This window comes from Azolla caroliniana, unplaced genomic scaffold (assembly GCF_043228905.1).
Source record: "Azolla caroliniana isolate FFs.n. ecotype wild unplaced genomic scaffold, voAzoCaro1.0.p SCAF_18, whole genome shotgun sequence".
Classification (NCBI taxonomy): Eukaryota; Viridiplantae; Streptophyta; class Polypodiopsida; order Salviniales; family Salviniaceae; genus Azolla; species Azolla caroliniana.
The window spans coordinates 16,576,469-16,588,037 of record NW_028230453.1 but is presented as its reverse complement, the minus strand read 5'-3'; the positions used below and the strand labels follow the sequence as shown (position 1 = coordinate 16,588,037).

General features: G+C 39.2%; 1 protein-coding gene across 1 annotated transcript; it reads left to right on the top strand.

The window, feature by feature from the left end:
* The first annotated feature begins 10,200 nt into the window (after positions 1 to 10,200).
* Positions 10,201 to 11,139, top strand: LOC147852533 (uncharacterized). Its single transcript, XM_087333915.1, has one exon. The coding sequence runs from the start codon at positions 10,201 to 10,203 to the stop codon at positions 11,137 to 11,139; it is 939 nt and encodes a 312-aa protein (XP_087190041.1).
* The last annotated feature ends 430 nt before the right edge of the window (positions 11,140 to 11,569 follow it).

The following is an 11,569-nucleotide window of genomic DNA, read 5'->3' as shown; positions in this document are numbered from 1 at the left end:
AAGGCCTGGTCAAGTTTAAGGGAATGGTTGGTCTTAATGCAACCGAAAACATTGGATGAACGGCTACGACAACTGTTGTTTTGGAACCCTAGGATTAGAAGTGAAGATGGTATGATGCTTGGACAGCAAAAATACTTGCCTTGGGGGAGGATGCTAGGGTACAAGATTAGGTCGATACACGATTGGGAGGTCTTCAACATGAAGAGGCGCGAGGGTTAGGCTGTTAGTTGTAGGTTTACTCAAAGACTAGGGAAGGTGACCCAACTGATAGATAAGATTGTTGATGGATTAGCTAAGTTGAATGCAAAAGAGGCAGTTTGGTCATGTTGGTTTGTAGGTGAGGGTGATGCACAACTTATCCGTGGTAGGTGCTCAACTAACGAGTAGTGTTTGTGGGGTAATGTAAGTTCTTTGACAGATGATGGCAGGTGGTTGGAAGTGCGGGTGGTAGTGTTGGAGGGTAGGAGGTGGCAATTGAACCCAGACCCTAAGACACTTGATCAGGATTGTAAAATATGGCTTTCTGACAACAAGCCCTAATATGATTTAAAGTGGGATTGATCCATTGGAGGTATGGTGGCAGACATCAGGAACAAACAACTTGAAAAAGTTTTTTCAGTACAATGTTAAGCTAGGAAGAAGAATCATTGGCTCCAAAATGGTGGGTGCTATAATGATTCGCAATAGTTGGAAGTATAAAGGCATTTCAGATGATGATCTGCAGTCATTTTGGAGGAGACTATGGGCATTAGATACGCCAAAAAAAATAAAGGCTTGGTTGTGGCTTCTTAGCCATAAGGCGGTTGAGTTCTCATGGTGGCGAGGCTGGCTATAAGTTATGTGGACATGCTTTGGAATCAATCTCTCACTGTTTTTGGAATTGTACAGAGGCGATTAGCATTTGGAGTAGGGTTGGAGTAGAAGCCTTCAAATCGTGGCAGCCTGTGGCGTGAAAGGGAACGTTGTGTGGGGCTCCATACAAGGATTGTCTCTAAAAGGGGAAATCTAGGGTGAACAGTTAAACCCACAAGGACATGGATTATAGTGCATGGTGGTAGCGTGTTCCAATGTGATGGGGTGAGACCTGGCACAAATTCTGAATTTTTTTAGGAGATTTGGCTTATGGTGGCGTGTTTATCGGTCAAGCACATCTGGATCAAGCGCTGACAGTTTTTTTCCAGTAGCAAAAGCTCTCATGCAGGGAGGTGATGTTAAATATCTGGTTTGAGCTTGTGGCTTGGTTGCGCAGTCGGTATGACTCGATTCCGGGGGAATCGGAAGAAGCAAAAAGGGCAACGTCAAAGTTCTTGCTGAAATGGGATGGTTCTCCCATGATGGTCAAATCTTCGTCGAGGCCTAAGTTGAATTACCAAGCGCCTAGGTGGTTGTTTTCGTCAATGGCTCCCAATATTGTACATGGGTTGTAATTATGTATGTATAACTAAAGCAAAAGTGGGTTAGTATAGTCATGTTACCCGGATAACTTTGTTATAAAAGAGTTAGTTGGTAGATGTAGAGTCGGGGTAAATTGGGGTTTATTTCAGTTTTGTTGGAGTTAAGGGTCGGGTGAGTTTTTGTTGTTTTTGTTTGATAGTTTTGGAGTTGTTCCTCCGAGTTGTATATGTTGATCCCACTGTGGATTCGGGTAAACTATGTTGTCTGTGTTGTATTCTATTTGCTAACTAATGTGAAGTAGTGTTTTTTGGAGAAAAAAAAAGCTCCTAAAGCTATGTGGAATGAACTCCCCAAGTTGCTTCTTAAACTTTGAGGCAAGCATAACAACACATGTCTCCTTATATACTTGCTTAATACACTTCCTAAGTAGTCCCTTCCCTCTATTTTCTATCACATATTCAAAAAAAATCCATTCCACAAAATGAGAATTTTCTACATCAAGCTCTTCTCTACAAAATAATGGTTGTGGGCAAACCTTGCATGTTCTTAAAAGACATGAAAGACTATGCCGTTCGAATGATTATTGTTTTTCACAAACTCAAGACCTCCATAACTTGGAAACTTATGCTTACATCATGTTTCGAGCATTACTCGTATTATCCTTCCCATTTGGTCAAGATATTGCACATGTGCAATCACACCCATCCTAATGTATAACCTTACAATTAGTATGCATGGTGTTTACTCCAACCCTTATATAAGTCAATTTTAATGTGGTGCACACAATAACGTGTTCCTCTCTTTTAACTTTCCAACCCAAAGAGATTTTAATGGAACATTGATGTTTGGATGTTGTTCTTTGATGTTCATGAACAAGTCAGCCTACATCAACAAATATATAGTCAATACAGTCAGCTAAGATGGAACCCCATTGGAAGTTATGGGTATATGGTTGTCGTCCCCTCGTCGAACTAGAATGGGACCCAGGGGATTTCAGGTGGAAACATGATGGCAGATTTCGCCATTTCTTCGAGTACAACACTAAACTGGGTTGGGCTTTTCAACTGCAGCTAGACGGCCCCTTACGCAATGGCTAGTGTACATTGGGCATCCCTGATGAGGTGCTCATTACCTTTTGGACGGGTCTCTGGCGTCTCCACTTGCCGGAAAAGATAAAGTTTTTTTAGTGGCAAATCCAGCATAATGTGGTTCCCGTTGGCGAATGGCTAGGTAAACGTGGTGGCCCGTAGGCTGCCCACTTTGCCATTCACCTATAGAGACTCTGAGGCATTATCTATGGGATTGCCCTCGCGCTGAAAAGGTATGGGATAGAGTGACTCGCCTCCTTGCGGCATGCGAAGTGGAAGGAACAACATCATGGAGTGTTGCGGCATGGCTTGATCATTCTGGTGATAGGTGGACGGACGCCTTCAATGCGGATAGTTGGTGCTATGTATGCATGCAAGGAAAAATCTCCAAGATTCGATTTGAGAGAGGCTTGCAGTCCGCATCCCCTAGGTTCCCGGACATTTGGATGTTGATCGCAGGCTTCACCCTGTGGTACGTATGGAAAGCGCGTTGCCTAAAGGTCTTCCAAGATCTGGTGCGACCCCCGGAGGAAGTGATCATGGACATATGGTTTGCGCTTATTAGCTGCCTACGAGGACAATTAGACGAGGTTTGCAACCATTCCTCTGGCGTGGATACTACCCGTTTGCGCTTTTGGCAGAAATGGCAGAACACGCCTATGGTGACACAAGGGGAAAGTGGCCCGAGGTGGAACTACCAGCCCCCACGCTGGTTGTTTCCGGCTCACTTACCACCCTCCCTCTGTTGTCAACCCCAAGAGTTGTCTCGTACTAGCCATCACTACAGGGCACTGTTTTAGCTGTACGTACTTACACTAAGTAGTACGTCCGAAAGGCAATGTAACTAGTCTCAATTTCTAGGACTTGATCAGAGGGGGATTCCCCGATCTATGCTTAAGCCTCCTTGTACAATCTCTTTGTAATAATCTTACCTAACTAATGGGAAAGTAGCTTCATTTTGGAAAAAAAAAATATAGTCAATATAAATAGAAGTCTATAGTCAACAAATCAACATATAAAACCAAATAGATAGAAAAGAATCAATTACCTCTATCATCTCCAAGAAGTGTTTAGGGTGATTTTTTTACTTACCTTGACTTATGTGTTGTCTACACACATTCATTTTATTTAGTCAAACATGTGTTGTTCATCCAAAACAAATCCTCTTTCTTGATAATCTCTTCAAACAAGGCATCACTTCGCCATCTATGGCCAAACCCCGCCCACTCAAATTGTTTTGATTGTATATTTCTTCGATGCCACCTCAAGTTTCCCCTTTGAATACCAAGGGTAGTGCTACTTTTGTATCACTATATTGTTTAGTTGTACCATTCACAACCATGAAAAATGATGCTCTCTTTGCAACAAACTTATTTTACATTCTCTACCCCTTTCACTAAGTCTAAAGGTGATTGCATGGACTTTACAATCGCCTCCAAAAAACTATAATCCCTAAACCTTATATTCTCCATGTGTTAATTAAAATTTTGATGGTGTAACTCTCTAGAAATAATATATCTATCATCCTCCTTGTGAAACTCTTTGTAACCTTCAAAACGTAACACTATATGAAGAATAACATGTCTCTTGCTCCTTTTGAACATTGGTTTCGTACATTAGTCTATTGAGATACAAGACTCCTTAATGTAATTGATTATTACTATTTTCAATATATGTATTATTATTAAAAAAGAGCGCTTAGGAAAATAATTAACGTAAGAAAGGTTATAGTACGAAATAGTAGATTAATGTTACCAAATGGGACCTGCAAACGAAATGAATTTAACAAGAATCACATAAGAATCATACAAATAATTTTATAACCAATGATAGCATGATTTCATATATGAAAACAATGAAATAAAAGAAGAAAGATGAACATGCAACATTCTTACAAGGAATATGAATTTGAATTTGAATTTGACAAGGAATCACATAAAATTTTAATAAGCAAGAAAACCATTATTTCGTATATGAAAACGAACATGAGATTATGAACATGCAATGATCTTACAAGGAATATGAATATAACATAAAATCACGAGAACGAAAATCAAGAATGATTTGTGGAAGAAGCTCCAAATCTGAAAACTACTTAGTGATTCATGGAAGAAGATTCAAATTTGAGTTAGCAGAAAAAATCAGGGAAGAATTTCCAAATCTAGTTAGTAGAACAACTCATGGAAGAAGCTCTAAATTTGAGTTAGGAGAACGACTGATGGAAGAAGCTTCAAATCTGAGTTAGGAGAATGATTCATGCATAAGGTAAAAATCCGCGTTGCTCATTGCTCCTCCCTGCTTACTCGTTGCCCATTGCTCCTCCTTGCTCACTTGTTGCTGATTGATCCTCTCTGCTCGCTCGTTGTCGATTGTGCCTCCATGCTCGCTCATTGTTGATTGCTCCTCCCTGCTCCCCCGTTACTGATTGCCCCTCACGATTTCCAGCTCTTCCCTCTTCTGCAGAACCATCGCCTTCACCCCTCCCAACACACACGTCAACGTCAAGGTCAATACATAGAGAATCCTTCTCTCCCTCTCTCTCTCTACCATATGTTCATGAGTAGGGACTGCGCCCTTGCATGGAAGAGACTACGGGAACCGAGACCACAAACACCCATCGAGGATCCCAATATTTGGCACACATATATCGAGAGACTCTACCATGTCCCGAACCAACCACCCATTCCAATGCCTTCCACACCTCGACCTACCATGGGGACACTTTTCGCGACCTCTAGGGTCACGAAGGTCATAAAAAAGTTACAACATAGGAAATCCATGGACCACACAGGATTGCAAGCCGAGCACATCATATATGCTCGAGAGTGCCTAGCCCCCCTTCTCACTCTAATCTTCAACCGTGCCCTCGCCGAGGGTTTTCCACCACAATGGGCCATGAACACAGTGGCCCCTATACATAAAGGAGGGGACCCAATGGACCCAAATACATATAGGACCATTATGATAGGTCATATGCTCGCTAAACTATATGGTGCAGTAATGAAAGCGGAGATCAGCGATTATATGGAAACGTTAAGTCTTCGCGCACCTGAGCAGGCTGGCTTTAGACGAGCCTTCTCCACTATTGACCATATCTTCACACTTAGGTGCTTAATTGACCAGATGATGGCTCGTAAGAAGAAACTATATTGTTGCTTTGTGGACTTCCGCAAAGCCTTTGACATGGTTCCTAGGGAGAGGTTGTTTGATAGACTTAAGAGCTTGGAGATACCAAATGACATGATTTGGGCCATTTATGCCTTATATGAGCAAGTCGTTGGGTGCGTACGATGCCCAGGTGGCCTATCCGATTGTTTCACTAGCACTATTGGTGTAAAACAGGGTTGCCCCTTGTCACCGACTCTTTTTGGTATCTACATTGATGAGATCACTGATTTTATTACTCGAAAGGGAGGCAAGGGAGTAGTTATTGGGGATACGCAAGTTAGTCTCTTACTCTATGCAGACGACATTGTCTTGCTCTTGGAGTCGGAACACGACCTACAAAAGCATCTTAATGCCCTAGATGACTTTTGTACACAACGAGGACTGGTAGTGAATCTAACGAAAACTAAAGTCCTTATCTTTCATACATCGTCCCGAGTTAGGAGTAAATGTCACCTAACCCTTTCTCATAAACTAGTTGAGGTAGTGGGATCATATGTATACTTGGAAGTCACTTTTAGTGCTCATTCAGGTAAATTCTTGATGACCCAGGCAGCCAAAGATAGGCTAATGAGTGGGTATGCATCCCTCTCACTCTTAGAGAGACAATGCCACCATGCATACTTTCAAGAGCCACGGACTAAGGGATGGCTCTTCGACTCATTAGTGACCCCTTCCCTCATGTATGCATCAGTAGTATGGGCTCCAGGTCTACCATCCTTCATGTGGACGCAATTAGAGAGACCTTTGGTGACGATGTTATCACGTCAACTCCGAAGCAAATCGACAGTACCGCATGACATTATTAGAGCAGAGTTTAGTCTACCCCTGATGTTAGTAGAAGCACTCTTTCAAATGGTAGTTTTTATTCATCGGATACATAGCCAACCACAAGATAGGATATCCCGTCGAGCCTTTGAGGCATCCCGATCCCTACATGCATCTGGAGACACTAGCTCTTGGTATAGCATTGTGGTGAGTTGGTTACTTGCAAACGGTATAGACATTAATAACCTACCTCCCCTTAAGTACAACCATGGGACTGATCAAACTCCAATCTCTCATGAAGACCGTAAGAAAGTGATACGCCAAGAAATATGGAAAATTTACACTCGATATAAATGGATCACCCCACGAGAGCCACTCCCATCTTAAATGTTGTACTATAAGGAACACTTCTTGCACTTCTCTAAGTTAGGTTTTACTACATGACCAAGATATCTAGATACATTCTTATCAAATGCACTAAGAGTGGCCATTGGACAACTTAGGATATCATCTCACCAACTTGAGATTGAGAATGGTCGAGCTAATAGAGTCCCTACAAAGGAAAGGCTATGTAGGTTATGCCACATAGAGATAGAGGATGACTATCACTTCACATGCAAGTGCCCAACTTATGTCAAGATACGGGCGGAATACCAAGACATGTTAGGACCCTCTCCTACCCTCTCCAAACTATTAGATACCCCGAGTGTAAAAAGACTAGGTAGGTATATCTTAGAGCTAAAACAACATAGGGAGAACAAATTACAAAGTGTTAATCATAACCCTTTTACTATTCATCAACATGTAACTAGTGTAATTTTTCAAGAACAACGGGAGACGATGAATGTGGATACACTTACCCCGCTCGGCCTCTCCCTTGAGGAAGCAGAAATACAAAGAACAACCAAACCCCCTCAGATGTTGGGCTTCAAAACAAGTCGACAAGGAGTAGAAAGGATTAAGAAGATAAGGGAACGTGAGCTACGTTGACTAGAAGCTATGGTTGGGGTACCTTTTACATTAGGACCACGAGCCACATCCACATCGCAACCCTTTGACCTCCCACTTCTCTTCGAGAGACTTGGATGGAAATGAAATTAGGCCTAGTATAACATCTTTTCATTGTAGAACATGTTTTTTTTTAGAACTATTTTTCATCTTATTTTGATTTTTTTACTTTTGATGAATGGGTAAATATCCCATTTTTTGTAAACCATTTGTCTCATGGGCCAAATTTGGCCTTAGAAGACATTAATATATCCTTCTTTCTTTCTCTCTCTCTCTCTCTCGGTCTGTTTCCTACTATTGTTTCATGCGCGTGGTCACGGATCGATGCAAACCCATGTATGTATACCTATTTCTGTTCATCCTTGATCCCATTTCCTTTAAAGCATTAAATTCATGGAGCCTCTTTAAACTGCATTGTGCATCATTTCGTTTCTGCGTATCCCGTTCTCTCATTATTTTCACGTGTTCTTTTTTTAGCCTAAAAGTCCCATCTTTCTTCATCTTCTTTCAAATAAGCTTATGTTCTTTCGTCAATAAAGGTGATTTCTTGTTCAGATTGTGTTTGATATATGGGAAATCGTTCTTGTTTTCTCCCTCAAAGTAAAAAATGGAAGGAAACATTCTTCGGTTTAAGTTAAATACATTTTGTATTTTGATTCAGTTATACGCTTCGATTTTAACTTCACATAAAATTTGCAGCTCGTTGTTGGTTGCTCCTCCCTACTCGCTCGTTTCCAATTTCTCATCCCTGCTCGGTCGTTGCTGATTGCTCATCCCTGCTTGCTTGTCGCCACTCTACCACTCTAGTACGTATGTTTGTCTTTCTCTGTTTATGAATTCTCTCTATTTTCTCTCTTTTTTTATCTATTTTCTCTATTTTCAAATAACATAACCATCTGAATAAGTTATGACATTGGAGAATAAGAGTAAATAGACTATGAATGCTTCATATCCATGTGATTGAAAATTTACAAATGTAAAATAACTAAATGTTTGTTGCATTCCAAATTAACGATTTGCACTTAATTGTGTGCTTGTAATCACATTAAGGCCATCAAATTATTGCAAGTCTTATGTTTACATTGTGCAAAATGAGGAGGCTCTAGTAAATCTATTCTATGGCTGCCCTCAAAAAAATATTGAATTCATATAATAGTCATGAAGACTTAAACATCTACAACATTGTTATTTGTCATGTTCGTTCATGATAAAATCGTGCCATTCGTGAAAGCACACAAATCACCTAATTGCAAGGAACGAATGATAAAGTCATGTCAAGGGCCTCTAAGTTCCATCAACCATAAACCCTTCAAACGATGAGGAATTTACATTCATGCAAGGAGTATATGTTGGAGAATGCATTGAAGATTTACTTATAAGTATTACATTTGTCTTTTGAATATAAATCAATATAATTGTCACGACTCACAACATAATATCTAATTTTGTACCTAGATTCTAGATAGATATACACCCACATACATAGATATATTTCATGCGGAGGCTTAATTGTAAAACAAAGAATGTCCATTTCTCTATACCCAAGTATCCACACCAATGTTTGATTGTCAAATGTGTTTCATTTATTACAAACCTTTAGATTGAAGAAGATGGCTCTCCGCATGCCCCAAAAGTTGGTCAATATTAGATATGTTAGCTGAATTTTTCACTATCAATACAATCTTCCATCATAGTATTCGTACATTTTAATACAAAGTTTGATCAAATTCTCGATTTTTTTTCATACATGTTATCACATATGTACAAATTTGCATGGCACAAAATTTGTAGCAAGGACATTTATCTTTAATGACAATATCAAGAGTGTTTGATTGATCAATTGTTCATGACAAAATGTTCATTTAATTACATTTGTATTGTCCTCTTGTTTTAATATATACACTACCTTTTTTCTCTTCAACCTTTCCTTCAATATGGTTTGCAATATATTTATTCCCTCAATGTCTTTCACATTTACGTACATGGATTTGCATGTGTGTGTAAGCTAATGTGAGCCATCCTCTTTCTTCTTTATTTTTTGATAGATTGGAAGATCTATAGTGGAAACTTGATCCTTATTGCCTCGTAATCTTCAAATATCTCAGGTATCTTAATTTGTTTTTTCTCTTTGGGAACCATGGATTGTGTATGTATGTTTCACCTTCTCGTAAATGGAATCCATAGATTATGTTAGTTTAATATTCTCTACATTATTGTTACAGTATGTCCCACAACCAAAATACGAAAGGCAAAGGAAAGCAAATCAGCCTCTTTACAATGTCTAGTTTTAGGAAAAACTTGTCATCTTCAAATGAAGATGTGTCTCTAGAAGAGCCTATAAAGGACCATCAACACTCTAAAGAATTACTTCATGAGATAAATAGAATTAGTACGGCCAAACTAAAATTTCAAGAAGATTGGCTTACTAAATTTAAGTGGCTTCAAGAGGATTTGGAAACTGGTCTTTTATGGTGTAGTTATTGAAGGAGTGATCCTCATTGTAAGTCTTCATTTGGCAAAACAGGTGCCAAAAACTTTAAAACTTTTGCATTAGAAGAACATGCAAGAAAGGTGGCCCATCGAGATGCCATTTTGTTACAAGAACGAGACAAGAATGGTCTTGAAAAATGTGCATAAAAAAAAAACTAGTGTGGATGTAGCAATTGAAAATTTGTTTAAATGTGCATATTTTATAGCTAAAGAGGATTTGGCATTTAGAAAATTGGAAAGCCTCTTACGATTGTTAAGAGAATGTGGTGTGGAAGGTCTTCCATGAATGTATAACGATAATAAGGCTTGTGCAAGCTTTATCTTGCACATTAGCAAGGCTCTTGAAATTGAGATCTATGATAGGTTGAGGAAAAGTCCTTGGTTTGGACTTATGGTACATGAAGCTACCGATGTAAGCGTAACCAAGAACTTGATCCTTTACACTACATTTGTGGAAGGAAGGCAAGTAAGAACCTCTTATTTGGGGTTACTTGAAGTAGAGGATGGTACATCAAACACAATAACAAAAAGCATTTTAGCATTGTTAAAAAAGTGGGAGTTAGATGTTAGAAAATTTATGGGATTTGGAAGTGATGGAGCATCTGTTATGGTAGGTACATCTACAAGTGTTGCTACAAGATTGAAGTCATATAAGCCATTTATGACTTCATTACATTGTTGTGCACATCGAACAAACTTGTGTGTGCAAGAGGCTTCAAAGAACATTGAAGTCAAAGAAACATGCAAGCAGTTAGATGCCCGTGTGAATCGAGTGGTTGCACATTTCTCGGGGAGCTCAATGCGCCAAGGTGAATTAAGTAAGATGCAAGATGGATTAGAATACACACATTTGCATATTCTTGGGATTGTGAAGACACGATGGTTTAGTCAGCATGGTGCTCTCATGAGGGTATGTGATGTGTATGAACCCTTGATGAAGATTTTGCAATCGCAAAGTGATACATACAATGTATTCTTAAGTTTAAGAAACTTCAAAGTAGTGTATATGCTTCACTTCCTTGCATATGTACTTAAGATCATGTCAACGTTAAGTATGGAATTCCAAAAGGAATATGTGGATATGACATGCATTGGAGGTTTGGCTATGATAGCCATTGGGGAGATAGAAGAACAATTTCTACATCATGTTATGATGGATCTCAATGGTTTTGAGAAGGATAGTTATAATTATCCAATTATTCCAAAATATGGTAGAGAAAAATGAATGTTTTCAGTTTTAAGAGATGCTATTAAAGGTAATATGTATGAAAGCATCATCATGGATAGGAGTATTGATGGTGAGGACTTAATTGAAGCCATACGATTCTAAACTTTGTTATCTAAGGCATTAATAGAGACAATAAAAAAGAGGCTTCAAGATCCGGTAACCCTTTCCGCATTGAAAATGTTATCACCAATGAACATTTCTACCGGATCTACAAGCATTTTAGCACGAAAAACTATGGGTCTTAATGAGTTGAAAACACTTAGAAATTTTTATGGCATTCAAAAAATGGTAGATGGGAAAGCGTTTTCTCCCATAATTGATAATGATAAATTGTATGATGAATATGCAATTTTCAAAAGGCAAGCTACCACAAAATGGCTTGGAAGAGATTTCTTAGATGTTTGGGGTATGATAAATTGTAATGATA

Coding starts and splice junctions, on each gene's coding strand:
- LOC147852533 (XM_087333915.1), top strand. CDS start 10,201: ATGTATAACGATAATAAGGCTTGTGCAAGCTTTATCTTGCACATTAGC.